Source organism: Ictalurus furcatus, chromosome 26, assembly GCF_023375685.1.
Source record: "Ictalurus furcatus strain D&B chromosome 26, Billie_1.0, whole genome shotgun sequence".
Classification (NCBI taxonomy): Eukaryota; Metazoa; Chordata; class Actinopteri; order Siluriformes; family Ictaluridae; genus Ictalurus; species Ictalurus furcatus.
The window spans coordinates 7,376,136-7,396,513 of NC_071280.1; the positions used below are offsets into that span (position 1 = coordinate 7,376,136).

Consider the following 20,378-nt stretch of genomic DNA (forward strand, 5'->3'; position numbering starts at 1 on the left):
CCCATGGAGATTGTTGGTTTGACATATTTGAACAAGCAAACATTTGATCATATTTGAAACAGTGCCTATTAATAAAGTTGATATACTTGAACAAAACCACAAGGAAAATGAGCTTTTTCAATCATTTATTCAACAGAAATATCAATAGATATGATATTCTTCTGGGAAAAGTAAGTACACCCTTGGTTTCAGAAGCAAGTACTGCCCCCTTTAGCAGAAATAACTCCTTGAAGGTGTCTTGCATAATTATCCACCAGTCTCTGACATCGGCTTGTTGGAATTTTTGACCATTCTTCCATACAGTATTCAGCTGCATGATGTTTGAGCGGTTGTCTTGCACGTACTGTCCATTTCAAATCCCCCCACAACATTTCAATGGGATTCAAATCCGTGCTTTGACGAGGCCATTCCATAACCCTCCATTTCTTCTTTTTGAGCCATTCCTTAGTGGATTTGCTAGCGTGCTTTCTCATTATCCTGTTGAAAGGTCCACTTTCAGTTCAACTTCAACTTTCGGACAGAGGGCCTCACATTATCTTCAAGCACTCTTTGATATGATGCAGGATTCATAGATGAATTAATGAATGCAAACTCTCCGGTCCCTGAGGCAGAGAAGAAACCCCAAACCATAACATTTTCATCACCGTGCTTCACAGTTGGTATGAGGTGCTTCTCCTGAAAAGCTGTCTTTGTTCTGTACCAAACATGTCTGCTGTTACTGTGGCCAAACAACTCTATCTTTGATTCATCTGTCCAGACCACATTATTCCAAAAGGCCTGGTCTTTGCCTATATGCTCATTGGCAAACTGTAGTCTTGCTTTAATGTTCTTTTTAGACAGCAAAGACTTTTTCCTGACACACCTCCCATGCAGGTCAAATTTGTGCAATCTCATTCTGATTGTAGAAGCATGCACTTTGACACCAACAGTTGCAAGACTTACTCGTAGATCCTGTGATGAAATTTTGTGGTTCTTGGAGACTTCTTTTTCCATCAGACAGTCTGCTCTTGGGCTGAATTTACTGGGACGGACAGTTCTGGACAAATTGGCAGTCGTTTGAAATCTGCTCCGTTTGTAGGTGATTTTCCTTACAGTGGAACGATGTATTTCAAATCATTTGGAGATCTTTTTAAATCCCTTGCCAGACTCATAGGTATCCACAACCTTTTTCTGAAGGCCTTACAGAACTCTTTAGATCTTGGCATGATGAATTTTTTTGTCTCATTTGATAGTGTATAACTTTTATTAATATGATCAAATGTTTGCGTGTCCAAATATGTAAATAAATAAATAAATAATTCCATGGGGTGTACTTATTTTTTCACATGACTGTAAAATATGCAACTATGTGACTTTATCCCTTTTTCAACAATAAAATATTAATTGGCCACGGTCTTAAAAGTATCATGTGGTGTAACTATGATTTACCCTCCAAAAATCTTTTTCCTTAATATGCTTACTGTTAGGATTTGAAAATCGAGGGTTGCGGTGTTAGGAAAACAGAATGAGAACGTACACAAAAAAGAACGTGCCCTCGTCCCGCTATACACTTCCCACACCAAGGCCTTGGGAGAGTTTGCCAAATGACACCACGAAACACAAAGTTCAAATGGCAAGATCTCTCTTTATTCCAAGCAAGGCAGAGTATAGATCATGCTTGACACACAGCAGAGACAATGGGTTAACTATTGATTGGATAGGTGGAAGGGCATATTTGCATAAAACAGGAAGCATATCAATGTAGGACAGGAACAAGTCCATATATGGTTTTCAGGAAGTCATTGGAATACGGGCTAATGTTGTTTAGGGAGGTATGTAAATGCACGCCAACGGTGTTCGGGGAGACAAAGGAATGCACAAATGGTAAGGGGAACAAAGAGAAAAAGGTTCCAACACAGGAACCAGGAAATGGGGGGGGGGGGGGTGTTCACAGTATACTAATCAGTTGCATTATTTATTTATTTATTTATTTATTTATTTATTATCATTTTACAGTGAGGGAAAAAAGTATTTGATCCCCTGCTGATTTTGTATGTTTGCCCACTGACAAAGAAATGATCAGTCTATAATTTTAATGGTAGGTTTATTTGAACAGTGAGAGACAGAATAACAACAAGAAAATCCAGAAAAACGCATGTCAAAAATGTTATAAATTGATTTGCATTTTAATGAGGGAAATAAGTATTTGACCCCCTCTCAATCAGAAAGATTTCTGGCTCCCTGGTGTCTTTTATACAGGTAACGAGCTGAGATTAGGAGCACAGTCTTAAAGGGAGTGCTCCTAATCTCAGCTTGTTACCTGTATAAAAGACACCTGTCCACAGAAGCAATCAATCAATCAGATTCCAAACTCTCCACCATGGCCAAGACCAAAGAGCTCTCCAAGGATGTCAGGGACAAGATTGTAGACCTACACAAGTCTGAAATGGGCTACAAGACCATTGCCAAGCAGCTTGGTGAGAAGGTGACAACAGTTGCTGCGATTATTCGCAAATGGAAGAAACACAAAAGAACTGTCAATCTCCCTCGGCCTGGGGCTCCATGCAAGATCTCACCTCATGGAGATGCAAAGATCATGTGAACAGTGAGGAATCAGCCCAGAACTATACGGGAGGATCTTGTCAATGATCTCAAGGCAGCTGGGACCATAGTCACCAAGAAAACAATCGGTAACACACTACGCCGTGAAGGACTGAAATCCTGCAGCGCCCGCAAGGTCCCCCTGCTCAAGAAAGCACATAAACATGCCCGTCTGAAGTTTGCCAATGAACATCTGAATGATTCAGAGGACAACTGGGTGAAAGTGTTGTGGTCAGATGAGACCAAAATGGAGCTCTTTGGCATCAACTCAACTCGCCATGTTTGGAGGAGGAGGAATGCTGCCTATGACCCCAAGAACACCATCCCCACCGTCAAACATGGAGGTGGAAACATTATGCTTTGGGGGTGTTTTTCTGCTAAGGGAACAGGACAACTTCACTGCATCAAAGGGCCGATGGACAGGGCCATGTACCGTCAAATCTTGGGTGAGAACCTCCTTCCCTCAGCCAGGGCATTGAAAATGGGTCGTGGATGGGTATTCCAGCATGACAGTGACCCAAAACACACGGCCAAGGCAACAAAGGAGTGGCTCAAAAAGAAGCACATTAAGGTCCTGGAGTGGCTTAGCCAGTCTCCAGACCTTAATCCCATAGGAAATCTGTGGAGGGAGCTGAAGGTTCGAGTTGCCAAACGTCAGCCTCGAAACCTTAATGACTTGGAGAAGATCTGCAAAAAGGAGTGGGACAAAATCCCCCCTGAGATGTGTGCAAACCTGGTGGCCAACTACAAGAAACGTCTGACCTCTGTGATTGCCAACAAGGATTTTGCCACCAAGTACTAAGTCATGTTTTGCAGAGGGGTCAAATACTTATTTCCCTCATTAAAATGCAAATCAATTTATAACATTTTTGACATGCGTTTTTCTGGATTTTCTTGTTGTTATTCTGTCTCTCACTGTTCAAATAAACCTACCATTAAAATTATAGACTGATCATTTCTTTGTCAGTGGGCAAACATACAAAATCAGCAGGGGATCAAATACTTTTTTCCCTCACTGTATGTTTTGCCCACTTTTCCCCCCAAATTGGCCATGTGCCAATTCCCACCCACCAGCCTGGATTTTGAACTCGCTATCTCCCGTGTTTAACATGTTCACTGTGTCAGTGTTTTGACAGCACTGGAGCCACAGGAGATGGTTTAGGCTCCATGTGCTGGGGAATACAATTTCACGCACAGTTCAGGAGGTGATGTCATAAAACAAGCAGAGGGACAGAACACTGAAGTAACACAGAAGTATTAAAAGTACAGTAACATCTGTATAAAATCATGCTTCCATGTGGGCACACTTCAGACCACATATTCCTCTCCATGCTGATGTTTGATTTGAACACGTCACATACCGATTTCGAAACGTTGAGTATCAGCCGGATAACAATACCTATCTGATATTGGTTTCGTCAGCACTGAAGCACTTCACAGTTAAATACATTTGCCCACTTACATTGTAAATATATAATAAAAATAATGTATAATAAAAATCAATTCTAATAAAAGGAAAAAAAAACAATCAAATTTCTTTATATGTAAACATTTCCAGGTCCAACAATACATTTCTTCTAAATAGTCCAGTCGTTGCTGGTTTTACAAGATCTGATATCCGATGTCTTCTCCGATATCCAATCCACCATTTTGACTAAATAGGACCTGCCTTAGTGTAAAAGCAACTGGGATTTCTGGGAGTTTATACTGACAAAATATTTGTTTTTTGTATTTTTAGGAATACTTCTACCCCAAGTATACAGGTAAGTTATTAACCGTCCTCAAACAGTAGCAAATATAACATTTTGAGACATTTCTTCAAACATAATGTAAAATCTTCTACTGACACAAATAGACTTATTTACCCAAGAGTCATTGTTTATTGACAAAATTATATTTCTTGTGATAACAGAAAAGTCAAAATGATATCACTGCTCTCATACAGTATGAATATCTTTAATTTAATACTCGAAAGGAATATTTCAGCCTTTTTGCTAGACTTCATCTCATTTGTACCCACTGCATCTAAAGTGTATGTGTGATTACCACAGACAATCATTTATTTGACACATTTTTCTGTATTGCGATAAGAACAGAAAACCCTTGGAGGGAAATAAAAATCCCTCACTTATACTGGGGGCCTAACTCTTTACACAATCATTAACACTGTAATGGTCTTAAGATGAGAGAGACTTATCAAAACATAAAGATAAAAATAAAGTCTTGCCAAAGCTGGTGTAATGACCAGGATGAACTCAGTTTGACGGTTCTGGAAAGGGACCTCATGTGTCTCTGAGTAGGCACTGCCAGGCATCAGTCGTTAACTGATCACAGATTGCAGGAAGGAACATAAACTTTAAGGAGAGTGTTGAGGTAGGAGGGTGCTGTTCCAGACAAGGTCTTGAACGCGAGTCTCAAGGCCTTTAATTTGGTGTGGGCGGCTACAGGAAGCTAGTGGAGGGAGATGAAGAGTGGTGTGACATGGGTTCTCTTGGTCTGGTTGAAGACGAGGCGTGCTGCTGCATTCTGAATCATCTGAAGGGGTTTGATGGAGCTGGCTGGGAGACCCGAGAGTAGTGCCTTGCAGTAGTTTGAGATAACAAGAGGCTTTAGTAGCTGTGTGGCATGATCAGTGAAAGAGGGTCTGATTTTCGTGATGTTATACAGAACCTACAGGACCATGCAGTTGTTCAAATGTGGTCTGTAAAGTTGAAGTGGTCATCAAAGTCACCCCAAGGTTCCTGGCTTTCCTGGTTGGCTTGAGTGTGGTTGAGCCAAACTGTACAGTCAGATTGTGGTTGATTGAGGGTCAGGCAGGGATGATGCTTTGTTTTTGCCGAATTGAGCTTAAGGTGGCGTTCCCTCATCCAGTTCAAGATATCAGACAGGCAGACAGACATGCGTGCTGTGATCGATGGATCTTCAGGCTGGAAGGACAAATAGTGCTGAGTGTCATCAGTATAAAAGTGATCTGAGAAACCATGAGACTCGATCACAGGCCCCAGAGATGTAGTATAAATAGAAAGAGCAGTGGACCGATATCTGGCCCCTGGGGAACCCCAGTTGTGAGTTGCTGAGATACAGACACCCCTCCCCTCCATGATACCTTGAAGGATCTGCCTGAAAGATAGGTTTCCAACAGCGCAGAGCCGTTCCGGAGATGCCTAGACCGGAGAGAGTTGACAGGAGGATCAGATGATTCACACTGTCAAAGGCAGCAGAAGTCAAGTAAATTGAGGACAGATGATCTTGAGGTTGAGTTGTAAAACTTCGGTGACGGAAAGCAGATCAGTGTCTGTGGAGTGACTGCTTTTGAATCCAGAGTGCTTGATGTCCAGGAAGTTGTTCTGTGTGAGAAAAGTGGAGAGTTGATTGAAAACAGCTCTTTCAGGGGTTTTGGACAGAAAAGGGAGGAGGGAGACAGGTCTGTAGTTGGCAAAAGCAGTAGGGTTAAGTGTTTTGCTTTACAGTGGGGTAACCAGGCCTGCTTAAGTGAGGTAGAGAAGGTGCTGGTGGAGAGGGATGTGTTAAAGATGTGTGTGAGTGCAGGTAGTAGTGTGGGAGAGGTGGCCTGAAGAAGGTGAGAAGAGGTAGGACAGGTTGTAGGATGGCCAGAGAGGAGGAGAGTTTAGTAATTCTACGGTTCTGCTGTACGAAGAACTTCCGAGAGCTAAGGGCTAGGGGGTGATGTGCAAGCTGGCCTGGAGGTTTGGGGCTCTGTCAAGAGAGATGTTACAGTGGAACATGTCTGTTGTAGTGTTTAATTCCAGTGAGCTATAAGAGGGAGTGAGAGGTTGCAACAGTGGAGGAAAAGTGTGTGAGGGAGAACAGGAATGAAGATTGCGATGAAAGAAGATTAACGGCGGAGAAAGTGAGGGGAAAGAAATGGGAAACTGGATAAAGAAATTGTCAGAGGAGTAATAAGAAGATTTTGTGAGGATGAGATCAAGTTGTTTGGCGGCTTTGTGAGTTGCTTGGGTGGGATGCTACTTGAGGTCAAACATGGGCAGGAGAGCAAGAAAGTCCGCTTCATGTGGTTTGTCTAGGTGGATGTTGAAGTCACCAAGGACCACAAGTGGAGTTCCATCCAGGGTGGTGGACACCAGCATGTCAAGCTCTTCGCTGAACTTGCCCAGTTGACCTGGAGGAAGTAAATTTCCATGTTTTGGAGAGAAGCAAACCTGTACCACCCCCTCGCCGGGTGGGGTGTGTGGTGTGTGAGAAGTTGAAATTGGGGGACAGGGCAGCGGGTTTTGCAGTGTTCTCTGCTCGGTTCCAGGTCTCAGAGCTAGCACACTGAGTGGGTGGCAAAGGCAGGAATGAAATCGGCCTTATTGAAGGCTGATTGGCAGTTCCATAGTCTGATCAAGAACAAGAAGGAGTCTGCTGAGGACGCCTGCAGAGAGTGTAGGTTGTCTAAGTTGCATGCTGTTCTATGGCTTTCCGCGGCCTGCGCCTATGGTAAACAACAGGGATGAACTGTTGACACGTTAGCATGTTAACAACAGACAAAGAGTGGTAGAAAAGGGGTAGAGACATGAAGAAAGTGAATGGTGTCTTGCTTGCTGGACTCACGCAGGTAGACTCGCAGTTCTTTACATGACTTATCCTCCTTAACAACTACTGGAGCAGTCTAGGAATAAGTCACGCTGGTTACTTTCCCGAAAGTTTTTTGTATGCGTGATCAGGCAAAAACCGATGAGTATTACACAACCTCAGAAAAACATGCCAAAAACATCTGTTGCATCTTTTAAAGGATAAATACAGATTTGTACAGAAATGTCACCATAACAACGTTTTTGGGGCTTTTTTAATCCGTTTATATGGAGCATCCACCATACAAGCCTCTGTATAACTTGTTGCTACAGAAACATATTATGAGTATATTAATATGAAAATGATTTGGGGGTAGTGGTGGCTTGGCGGTTAAGGCTCTGGGTTACTGATCAGTGACTGGTCAGAAGTTCTAGCCCCAGTACTGTCAGGCTTTGGGGTACAATTGGAAGGTCAGGGGTTCAAGCCCCAGCGCTGCCAAGTTGCCACTGTTGGGCCGTTGAGCAAGACCCTTAACCCTCTCTGCTCCAGGGGCGCTGTATCATGGCTGACCCTGCGCTCTGACCCCAACTTCCTAACATGCTGGGGTATGCGAAGAAAAGAATTTCACTCTGCTGCAATGTATACATGACCAATAAAGGCTCATTATCATTATGATTACTTTACTTAGCTACTGTTATACAAAATTAATCAACACTTTCTAAACCAATCAGATTTGAGAAATGCAACCCTGCTGTGGTTTAAGCTTCTATAAGACACTTTTAATGGTGCCATGACTTACATGATTGCAAGCATAACAAAAAAAAAAAGTCCATCCTTTTGTGTTTCAGAGTGTCTGGTGTACTATCGCGTCGGCATCCCCAGTCCGAACTCAGGTTCTGTGATTTCTCAGGACCTCCGCACCTGTGTTAAAGGCTAGTCATCTGTTGTGAATACACATCTACAACTACGACTGCAGCAAGCCTGGAATTGCCAAACATGCTTCAAAAGTAAAGTTCGATTAAGCTTTTTGTTTCTACTGATGTTATTTACAGAGATCAGTGACCAGTGTTCGCCGCTGCCATGCTATAAGGAGGGATACGAGCGCTGTGTTGATGGTCGGGGTGCCTATACTTGTGTGTGCAAACCTGGATGGAAAGGGCTTCACTGTGAGGAGGGTGGGTACATAACACTTACTAGATCCTTTCATTAAGAAAGTGATCTAAAAGAGAATCATTGGTCACTGTTAATGAGTTAACCCTTTATTGGCTAGTCTTGGTAGTTATTTAATAGAACAGCTGATGAAAGTATTGGTACCCGTTATTTTCTTACAGATATTGATGAGTGTAAGGACCAGGGTTTCCTCGCCGGTTGTAAGCAGGGCTGCCAGAACACACTCGGGAGCTTCCAGTGCTTTTGTTATAGTGGTTATTACCTGCACGACATGACCCAATGTATCGGTGAGACCACATTTATAAGATCAAGCTTGCATTTTCTTTCTTTATTAATGTAGCGTAATCTTTAGAATAATAAATGAGTTAATTGTGGACTTAGTGTGCGAGTTACAGAAGGAGTGGAATATACTTGAGTAATTGTAATCTTGTCATTTATGTATTCATTCATATAATTGAGTAAATTTCCAAGAGAAAAAAAAAAAATACTTCTGTTTTATATTTCCTTTTTTATCTTTTGCTGGAGTTACCTATTCATATACAGTGCTGTGAAAAAGTATTTGCCTGATTTCTTCTGTTTTTGTGTGTATCTCGTGCTAAACTGTTTCGGAAATGAAAACAAAATCTGAGATAAAACAAAGGCAACCTGAGTAACACAAAATATAGTTTTTAAATGATAATGTTATTTATTGAAGTAAAAAAGTTATCCAATGGTAACTGGGCCTGTGTGAAAATGTATTTGCCCCCCGTAGTTACTAATTTCCTTAATCTATGAAACTGCATTCATAATGGTGGACTAGACACAAGCAGACCTGATCACTGCAAACCCTGTTCAATCACATCAACACTTAAACAGAACTTTTACAACAGCATGAAGTTGGTTAAAAGGTCTTACTCAGTAACACACAGTGCCAGAATGGAAAGAAATTCCAGAAATGGTGATGAAGAAGGTGATTGAAATACATCACACTGGGAAGGTTACAAAGCTATTTCAAAGTCTCTTGGACTCTAAAGAACCACAGAGAGAGACTTTATCTCCAAATGGAAAAACTCGGCATAGTAGTGAACCTTCCCACAAGTGGTTGATCTTCCAAAATTCCTCCAAGAGCACAGCAACGACTCATCCAGCAAGTCACAAAAGAGCCAAGAACAACATCAAAGGACCTACAGGCCTCTCTGGCATCAATAAAGGTCACTGTTCATGACTCCACTATCAGAAAGACACTGGGGACGAATGGCATCCATGGAAGAGTGGTGAGGTGAAAACAACTGCTAACCCAGAAGAACATTAAGACTCGTCTGAATTTTATCAAAACACACCTTGATGATCCTCAAACCTTTTGGGAGAATGTTCTGCGGACTGATGAGTTGAAAGTGGAACTGTTTGGAAGACAGGAGTCCCGTTACATCTGCCGTAAACCAAACACAGAATTCCACAAAAAGAACATCATAGCTACGGTCAAGCATGGTGGTGGCAGTGTGATGGTGTGGGGATGCTTTGCTGCTTCAGGGACTGGGCAATTTGCAATAATTGAGGGAAACATGAATTCTGCTCTCTACCAGAGAATCCTAAAGGAGAACGTCTGGTCTTCTTCTGGATCGTGCAGCAAGACAACGATCCAAAGCATAGGAGTAAGTCCGAGTCCTAGAAGTAAGTGAAAGACTGATCTCCAGTTATCGGAAGAGTTTGGTTGCAGTTATCGCTGTTAAAGTGGCACAACCAGATTTTAAGTTTAAGGGGGGCAGTTAGTTTTTTATATGGGTGATAGGTGTTGGATAACTTTTTGTTTGTTGGTTTTTTTCGCTTTAATAAAAAAGATAAATAAATAAAAGCTATATTGTGTGTTTACTCGGGTTGCCTTTGTTTTATGTTGTATTTCGTTTCAAGATCTAAAACTTTAGTATGAGATGTACACAAAAACACACATTTTGATTCTGGCATATTTTTTTTACGCCGGATGCCCTTCCTGGCGCAACCCTCCCCATTTTCCTGGCTTGGGATTGGCAAGAGTGCACTGGCTCGTGCAACCCTCCAGTGGCTGGGGTTGGATCCCTGACTGAGAATCAAACCCAGGCCATGGCGTGAGAGCGCCACATACTAGCCACTAGTCCACCAGGGAACCAATAATAATAATAATAATAATAATAATGTACAATTATTTACACGTATGTAAACATTTGTTTTTCAGTGATTAGAAGTTATTGTTAAGGCACACAAAAACTAATAGATCCATCCATTTTCTATACCGCTTATCCTACACAGGATCGAGGGGAACCTGGAGCCTATCCCAGGGAACGCTGGGCACAAGGCGGGAGACGGGGTGTTAACCCATCTCAGGGCACGATTGCACACAAACTCACACACCCATTCACACACAATGGACAGTTTTGAAATGCCAATCGGTCTACAACACGTCTACACCGGAGAACCCGGAGAAAACCCCCAAAGCACAGGGAGAGCATGCAAACTCCACGCACACGGCAGAGGCGGGAATCGAACCCCCAACCCCAGAGGTGCGAGCCGCCCCCTAATGAACTAATGGATACTTTTCAAAACTAAAAATAAATAAAAAAGAATAAATAAATAAAAGATGGAAAGTAACCTAAAAAAAACCCTTAAAACGCATAACCTGGTATCCAGATGTGTGTCATTGAGGCTAAATTTGAGCAGGGCGGAGTTTCCCAAAAGCATTACAGTACAAAGGTCATTGGTAAATTGTAGAGCAAATGTCACATTGAACTCTCTCTCTCCCCTCTCTCTCTCTCTCTTTCTCTCTCTCCCTCTTCCCCCCTCTCTCTCCCCTCTCTCTCTCTCTCTTTCTCTCTCTCCCTCTTCCTCCCCTCTCTCTTCTCCCTCTTCCCCCCCTCTCTCTCCCCTCTCTCTCTCTTCTCCCTCTTCCCCCCCTCCCCTCTCTCTCTCTCTTTCTCTCTCCCTCTTCCTCCCCTCTCTCTTCTCCCTCTTCCCCACTCTCTCTCCCTCTTTTTCCCTCTTCCCCCTCTCTCTCCCCTCTCTCTTTCTCTCTCCCTCTTCCCCCCCTCTCTCTTCTCCCTCTTCCCCCCTCTCTTTCCCATCTCTCTCTCTCTCTTTCTCTTCTCCCTCTCCCCCTCCTTCTCCCGCTTGCCCCCCCTTCTCCCTCTTCCCCCCCTCTCCCTCTCTCTTCTCCCCCCTTCCCACTTCTCCCCCCCCCACCTCCCCTTCTCCCTCGTCCCCCCTCTCTTGCTCTTCTCCCTCTCTCTCTCTCTTCTCCCTCCTTCCCACTTCTCCCCCCCCTCCTCCCCTTCTCCCTCGTCCCCCCTCTCTTGCTCTTCTCCCTCTCTCTCTCTCTCCCTCCCCCCTCGTAAAATGATCTTGACTTTACAATGCTTTTGGGAAACTGGGCTTAAATTGTTTTATGATGGTTCATTAAGTCAACATCTAATAACTCAAAATCAGTTGGAGCTGATGTTTAAAAAAGCAAAACAAAAAAAAGACTTGGTACTAAACGTTACAATAATAACCATGTTTTCCAATACAAAAAAAAAAACTGTCCAGTACTCTTCTACGAGCTACTCGATTATTTTACGGCCACAAAAATCCTTTAAAAAAACACCTTCGAGGAGCCAAATCTGTCCTAATTCTGATCCAGTTGACTTCTCTCTCACTCTGAGCTCTCGGCCAGCTGGGTCTGAGTTTCAACAGCTGTTCTGAGAATGCTGGGATTTTTCCTGTAACAGCAAAACACGATTCCGACCAAGCTGTGTGACAACACACACCAAGGGACCCACGGAAAAGAAAACATCTCAATCAATCACACATGCAAATGCGGACCCCCCAGCCAGTGTGCAAACACACACACACTCTCTGTGTGGGTGTTTTGTTCTCACAGGATATAGATTAAATTTAAAAGCTGATCTTTATCTATATTGCATAACAGCGTTTGCACAATAGTGACCTCCATTTGGCCAGGCACCTCTTCAGGGTTGCAGTAAACACACGGCATGTCTGCTGCACGTTAATGGATCCTGTTTACAACTCAAATGCCCCATGGTAATGTGTGTTAGTGTGAGCATGAATGGGTTGTGCACATAACAGCAAATAATGCCTATATAAAATAATATCTGAAAGATATATATTCATCATCTCCATCTCAGATATTAACGAGTGCAGGCTTCACCCCAGCCAGTGCAAAGAGCCGTCCAGATGTGTCAATGCTCCAGGCTCGTACAAGTGCCAGTGCCCTACAGGATACGTGTACAACTCCCTGTCTCACGAGTGCCAGGGTAAGAGATCAGTTACTCACGCTTTCACACGCACGCACAAATATTTGTTTTGTTTTGCACCGGAGCTGTAATGTAGCAAATAATGGAAGCACATCTCACCCCAAAGTTACAAATGATACAGTAACGCTCCATAAACCTGTTTTTAAATAAATGTCTCTTTTGTAAAATGGCATTGATTTTAAAGTGAAATTATATACTATTATCCAGATAACCTCTATCCTTTTGGTTATAACTCTGCTGTTAAACTTTGGGAGGTGGGATCTAGTAGGCTGAAAAGATATCAGATATCACTATGGGGAAATAACAGTATTTTTGGTTGATCAAGATGGCTGACCCAGTAACGCTTCAGCATTAATCTGCGCCGCATGTATGTAATTGTTTATGTGTAAAGATTTACTGTAAGCCACAGTGTCGAAACCACATCGACGAGCCTGCATGGCATTATTTCAGGCTGAAATTATGGCTGAACTTCCACATTGTGTCCCCCCCCCCATACAGTGGATATAAAAAAAGTCTACACACCCCTCTTAAACTGGCAGGTTTTTGTGATGAAACCAAGATAAATCATGTCGGAACCTTTTCTAACTTTATTGTGGAGTTTGAACGTGTTAATTAAAGTTTTTAAAAAAAACCCAATAAGAATCATTTTAATCGTTTTCACAATAAAAAAAATGTACAATAACCTGGTTGCACACCCCTAAACGAATACTTATTTGAAGCAGCTTTAGATTTGATCACAGAAATCTTTCAATCGTTTTGGGTAAGAGTCAATCAGTCTGGTCTTAGCAATGTTTTCCCATGCTTTCTTACAAACGCATTCCAACTCTGTCAGATTGTAAGGGCGTCTCCTGTACACAGCGCTCTTCAGGTCACCCCACAGATCTTTGATTGGATTTAGGTCTGGACTCTGACTGGGTCGCTCCAAATCCTTCATCTTGTTTTGGTGAAGTCGTTCCTTTGTCGATCTGGAGGTTTGCTTTGGCTCGTTGTCATGCTGAAAGCTGAAATTCCTCTTCATCTTAAGTGTTTTAGCAGATGTCTTAAATGCGGCAAAATTGACTGGTATTTGGAGCTTTTAATTATTCCCTCCACCCTGATTAAAGCCCCAGTTCCAGCTGAAGAAAAACAGACCCAAAGTATGATACTGCCGCCTCCATGCTTCCCCATGAGGATGATGTTCTTTTGGTGATGTGCTCTGGTTTTTTTGTGCTAAACATATCTTTTGGTATTATGGCCAAAAACGTTTGGCTCATCAGTCCATAACACATTATTCCACATGGTTTTGGGAGATTGGATGTATGTTTAATTAAAAAAGGCTTTAGTCTTGCCACCCTACCCCATAGCCCAGAGATATGAAGAATTCAGGAGATTGTCACATGTAGGGAGCAACCAGGACTTGCCAGAAATTGCTGGAATTCTTTTAATGTTGCTGTAGGCCTCTTGGCAGCCTCCCTGAACAGTTTTCTCCTGATCTTCTCATCAAATTTACTGGGATGTCCTGTTCTTAGTAGTGTCACGGTCATGCCATATTTTTTTTCCACTTATTGATTATTGTCTTTATAGTGTTCCATGGTATATCCAATGCCTTGGAATTTTTTTGTAACCCTCTCCTGGTTGATATTTTTCAACAATGAGTTCCCGTACCTGCTTTTTGTGGCCCATGGCTTTTCCAGTTGGATGTTACCTAGAAAATATCAGAAAAATCCTATAGGAACAGCTATACTATATTTGGGGGTAATCAGTCACTTTAATTGATGGCAGGTGTACACTAATTAAGATTTAACATGAGTTTGAATGTGATTGGTTGATTCTGAACACAGTTATAAAAGGGTGTGCACACTTATGCAAGCTGTGTATTGGACGTTATTTGTTTTTCTATTTCTTTCCCCCCAAAAAACATTTCTGGGTGTTCCTCACTTGATATTTATATGTTGGAATTTCATAATAAAGGTGAAAAAGGTTCTGACATGATTTAACTTGGTTTTAAAAAAAATTTTATATCACAGAAACCTGTCATTTTAACAGGCGTGTGTAGACTTTTCATATCCACTCTAGGAATACGTAGCAAAATATTTTGGAAGACCATTGGAAGGTTGTGCAGACCAAACCGTAGGCGCGATAGAGATGAAACTTGGCCATTATGTAGTACTCCATTCCTGTACTCATACAAGAGGGATGACCGTAATCAGCCTGATAGACAAACTATAGCAGTTTTAGCTCATATCGTGAGAACCATGATGCCTAGAGACAAAATTAGTCTTCACAAAATTGGTGTCAAATGGCTCAGGAGAATTTGTCCCTCACTTATTGTACAAAAAATGCAGAGGTTTATGAATAATATGACTATAATATGTCTGCTAATCAATTCTAATGTGGAGGACTCCAATTTACTTAAACAGCTGTCACGCATGATTATGTTCAGCCCAAAAAACTCTAAAAATCTGTCCTTTTGTGTAATTTGTGTTGGGATTGAACAACATGTGCTTAGTCTACTTTTAGTTTCTCCTCCAAAATGTATTTTGGAGGGAAATGTATGATATACTGACATACTCCACCTCATTCATGTTCATCACACCTGCCATTCTATTTCTTCTCAATTACTGCTGATTATGTGTCATTTTTTTGGCTGAAAAATACCAGCACAAATGGAAATCTAGTATGTGTTTCACTTTGTGTACCTGACACGCATATCTGTAGTCTGGGCTAAAAAGAAATCAGCCCCAGCCTTCATTAATCTTCATTCCTTTATGTGCATTTATACTTGTTGACCGTTAGTGGTGCTGTTGCGCTTGGTTCCACAAAAATCCAAAATAATCCACTTTAAGACATTTATTAACAACAAATAATCTGACGTGAATGCCAAAACTGACCTTATATTAATCTGTCTAGATCCCTACTAGTCCATTTTATACCAGCCACCCTTGCTTGACTCAATTCAGACTTATTTGCCCCACAAAAACACGACAGATGACTGTGTGTCTGTGTGTGTATTGTGTGTTGGGCAGACGTGGACGAGTGTGAGCAGGACAAATGTGACGGCGCGTGTGTAAACACAGTGGGCAGCTACTCTTGTCACTGTGATGGACGCGGGAGGCTGAAGCTGGCAGAGGACGGGCGCTCCTGTGAGAAAATCCCTGAATGTCTCGGGCTCTACGACTACAAGTACGGGGAGATACTCTACCTGGGAGAGCAGTTCACAGGCCAGCCTATGATCTACCTGCACTTTCGATTTCCAGACAACAGAAAGTGAGTGATTGCTTTGCTCTAGAAGCGCACCAAGACATGTTTGCTGGAAAAAGTATTCCTTTAGAACGAATAACAACTTCTTTGAAATGTTGTTCTCAGCAACAGGTTTGCTGCTGAGTTTGACTTCCGGACGTTCGATCCAGAAGGTGTAATGTTGTACGCTGAATCGTTGGATGACTCGTGGTTCATGCTGGGATTGAGGAGTGGCCGCATTGAAGTTCAGTTCAAGAACCAGCACTCTGTTAAGGTCACCAGTGGAGGCAAAGCCATCAATGATGGTCAATGGCATGTGGTGAGTGTTTATATAGGTTCCAGCAGTGGTTACCTTATTGTTCCAAACCCAAATGCAACATATCTGATGAAGGTAGATGCACAGACGGTGAGGATAAATAGGTATTCAGACACTTTGGTTTTTGTTATTTAATAATTACTTAGTTCCCTGGTGGTCTAGCGGCTAATGACGCCATGCTCTCCCCGCCATGATTCCCCGGCAGAGACCCCAGCCACTGTAGGTTGCACTCACTGCCAGTCCCAAGCCCAGACAAAATGGGAGGGTTACGTCAGGAAGGGCATCCTGCATAACACCTGTGCCGAATCAAATATGTGGACAACTGTGGCGACCCCTAAAGGGAGCAGACGAAAGAACAACAACAACAGCAATTACAGCTGTGAGATGTTACCAGAGCCCTCATGATAGACTCACAATTTCTAAATCAGAAACCAGTCAAAGAATAATTTTGACTGGTTTATGTCTGGAACTTGACTTGTTTAGTGGTGAGCGGTGCTTGAAAGTTTGAGAACCCATAAGAATTTTTAAGAATTTTCTATATTTCTGCATCAATATGATCTAAATAATACCCAAAAGTAGATAAAGAGAAAAAATAGGAAACCAGAGTACCTGGAGGAAACCTCCGAAGCATGGGGGGAACATGCAAACTCTGCGCACACAGGGCCTTGGCAGGAATCAAACCCTCAACCCTGGATGTGTGAGGCAAACGCGCTAACCGTTAAGCCACCGTACGCCCTCCTTTGCTTTCAGTAAAGCAATAACTGCAACTAAACATTTCTGATAACTGTTGATAAGTCCTGCACATCGGCTTGGAGGAAATGTTTTAATTAACAGCTTCAACTCTGGGATGTTGGTGGGTTTCCTCACATGAACTTCTTGCTTCAGGTCCTTCCTCAACATTTCTATTGGATTTAGGTCAGGACTTTGACTTTGTTCTTCTTTAACCATTTTTTGGTAGAATGATTTGTGTGCTGAGGATCGTTGTCTTGCTGCATGTCCCACTTTCTTTTGAGATTCGGTTCATGGACAGATATCAGGACATTTTCCTTTAGAATTTGCTGGTATCATTCAAAATTCATTGTTCCATCAGTGATGGAAAGTCGTCCTGCCCAGATGCAACAAAACAGGCCCAAACCATGATACTACCAGCACCATGTTTCACAGATGGGATACGGTTCTTATGCTGGAATGCATTGTTTTCCTTTCTCCAAACATAACGCTTCTCATTTAAACCAAAATGTTCTGTTTTGGTTTCATCCATCCACAAAATATTGTTCCAGTAGCCTTCTGGCTTGTCCACATGATTGTTAGAAAACTGCAGAAGGGCAGCAGTGTTATTTTTGGAGAGCAGTGGTTTTCTCCTTGCAACCCTGCCATGCACACCATTGTTGTTCAGTGATGATGGTGGACTCATAAACATTAACATTAGCCAGTGTGAGAGAGGCCTTTAGTTACTTAGAAGTTACCCTGGGTTCCTTTGTCACCTTGTGAACTATTACACTTTTTGCTCTTGGAGTAATCTTTGCTGGTAGATTACTCCTGGGGAGGGAACAAAGGTCTTGAATTTCCTCCATTTGTATACAGTCTGTCTGACTGTGGATTGGTGGAGTCCAAACTCTTTAGAGATGTTTTTGTAACCTTTTCCAGCCTGATAAGCTTCAACAACTCTCTTTCTGAGGTCCTCAGAAATCTTCATGTTTTGTTCACTTCCACAAAAATTCTTTGGTAGAGCGAGTTGTGTGTTTAGGGCCGTTATCTTGCTGCATGACCCACTTTCTCTTGAGATTCAGTTCATGGACAGATGTCCTGACATTTTCCTTTAGAATTTGCTGATATGATTCAGAATTCATTGTTCCCTCAGTGATGCCAAGTCGTCCTGGCCCAGACGCAGCAAAACAATATAATATTATATAGTGATCCGAATGCCCGCCCCCACCCCCCCGCCCCATCAATTAAAATCAATTAAAATTTTAAAACAAATGTTTTATTTATGCTGATGTATACATATATTTTTACGTAGCACAAAGTCAAAAGAAATTATCTGTGTAAATTTGAAGTGGATATATGCACAGAACATACATTAAATAACAAAACCAAAAATGTCTGAATACCAACCCCCCCCCCCCCCCCCCCCCCCCCCCCCCACTTGGAATATGGGTCTGATGTGTTTGAGTTGGGACTGAAAGGCAGAAAGTGTGTGGTCTTGTTGGCAATGCATATACAATGGATATAAAAATTCTACACACCCCTGTTAAAATGGCAGTGGGGTTTTTATGTAAATAAATGAAACCAAGATATGTCAGAACTTTTTCCATCCTCAGTGTGAAATTACAATGAAATTACAAGTGGAAAAACTCGCTTCCCTTTTTTAGGGAAAAAAGGAAGACAAATAAACTTACAGTAACCTTGTTGCATAAGTGTGCACACCCCTAAACTTTGTTACTTTATATACTTTGTTGAAGCACCTTTTGATTTTATTATTATTAATAGTCTCTCAGCATGGTACATCTTGACTTGGCAATATTTTCCCACTCTTTCTTGCAAAAACATTCTCGATCTGTCAGATTGTAAGGGCATCACAACGTGTTTCACGTCACCCTGCAGATCTTTAGTTGGATTCAGGTCTGGGCTCAGGCGAGGACATTCAAAAACATGGATCTTCTTTTGGTTAAACCGTTCCTTTGTTGATTTGGATGTGTACTTTGGGTCATCGTCGTGCTGAAAGGTGGAACTCCTTTTCATCTTCAGCTTACTAGCAGATACCTGAAGGTTTTGCACTAAAATCGACTGGTATTTGTAGCTATTCATGATTCCCTCCACCCTGATAAAAGCCCCTGTTCTGACTGAAGAAAACAGCCCTAAATCCTAAAGCTGCCACCACCATGCTTCACTGTGAGTATGGTGATCTTTTGGTGTGGTGGTTTGGGGGGGTTTTTGTGCTATTTTTTTTTTGCACCAAACATACCTTTTTGAATTTGGAATCATTATACCTTTTGGAATTGGTCTCATTAGACCATAACACATTTTGCCACATTGTTTTGGGTGGTTTAGTTGAGCTTGGCTATTTTTTTTTGTGAGAAAGGGCCTCCCTCTAGCCGCCCTACCCCATAGCCCAGACATGTGAAGATTACGAGAGATTGTTATCACATACAGAGAGTAAATCAGTACTTGTCAGATATGCCTGCAGCTCTTTAATGTTGCTGTAGGTCTCTTGGCAGCCTCCCTGGTAAGTTTTGGAGGGATGTCCTGTTCTTGGTTATGTCAATGTGGTGCTCCATTTTCTGTATTTGTTGAACACCTTTACGGTGTTCCATGGTACATCTAATGTTTTGGAAAATAAATGATATCCCTCTCCGAGTCAATTCCTTTCAATAAGTGAGATACCATACAGGCTTTGTCAGCTCTTTGCAGGCCATGGCTTCAGCAGTCCGATGAAACCAAGAAGATGTGAAGATCTTTATTTGGGGTTAATCAGAATAATTTAATTGATGACAGCTGTATGATAATTACTGTTGAAAATGAGATTGAATGTGATTGGTTTATTTATTTATTTATTTTTTAAAAGGGTGTGCACAACTATACAACCAGCTTATTGTAATGTTTTCATTGTTCCTATTTTTCCCTAAAATATTTCTGATTTTCACTTAATTTCACCTTGAGAGTTAAAGTTCTGACATGACTATTTTTTTCATCATCTGCCATTTTAACAGATATTGTAGACTTTTTAGATCCATTGTACACTGTTTGACAAAAGTGAAAGTCTGAAGTTCTCCTGTACTTTATGAGTGTGAATTGCTCTTGTGTAATTGTGATTCTTAGGAAACTGAAACTGAAAAGGGCAATTCTAATAAACTTCATAGCTTTTGGGAAATCAGTAGCTGAAATTAGCTGCAATCAGCACCCATGGTTTAAAGATTGTATGTAGGTCTTATTGGTTATAAGAACTGGTTATAAATATAGATTACAGTGTAAGAGTTCATCTGTATTTTCGCCTTTCTTTGTCTATTATCTGAGTGCAGATATCAGTAGAGGAGCTGGAGAACAGCATCAGTGTGAAGATCAGTAAGGAGGCAGTGATGAGTATTAGTAACCCTGGATACCTATTCACGCCTGTCAACGGCAAACTGGAGACCAAAGTTTACATTGCTGGCTTGCCCAATCGCACCAACATCATCATTAAACAAGTATCTCTTTCACCAACATACATGCAAACGCTGCCTGCATATTACACTATAATATGTAAACTGTACCTGACACTACCTGATTTTTTAATTGAAAGTATTCACACATAAGCATGC

At 41.8% G+C, this 20,378-nt stretch overlaps 1 protein-coding gene across 1 annotated transcript in view; it reads left to right on the forward strand.

The window, feature by feature from the left end:
* pros1 (protein S) overlaps positions 1-20,378 on the forward strand; it is a 32,091-nt gene that overhangs the window by 3,722 nt on the left and 7,991 nt on the right. Inside the window, exons 3-10 of the mRNA XM_053615521.1 lie at positions 4,319-4,343; positions 7,965-8,048; positions 8,169-8,291; positions 8,448-8,573; positions 12,417-12,545; positions 15,551-15,791; positions 15,891-16,083; positions 20,100-20,264. Coding sequence (XP_053471496.1) covers positions 4,319-4,343; positions 7,965-8,048; positions 8,169-8,291; positions 8,448-8,573; positions 12,417-12,545; positions 15,551-15,791; positions 15,891-16,083; positions 20,100-20,264 — 1,086 coding nt within the window. The remainder of the gene's footprint in view (positions 1-4,318; positions 4,344-7,964; positions 8,049-8,168; positions 8,292-8,447; positions 8,574-12,416; positions 12,546-15,550; positions 15,792-15,890; positions 16,084-20,099; positions 20,265-20,378) is intronic.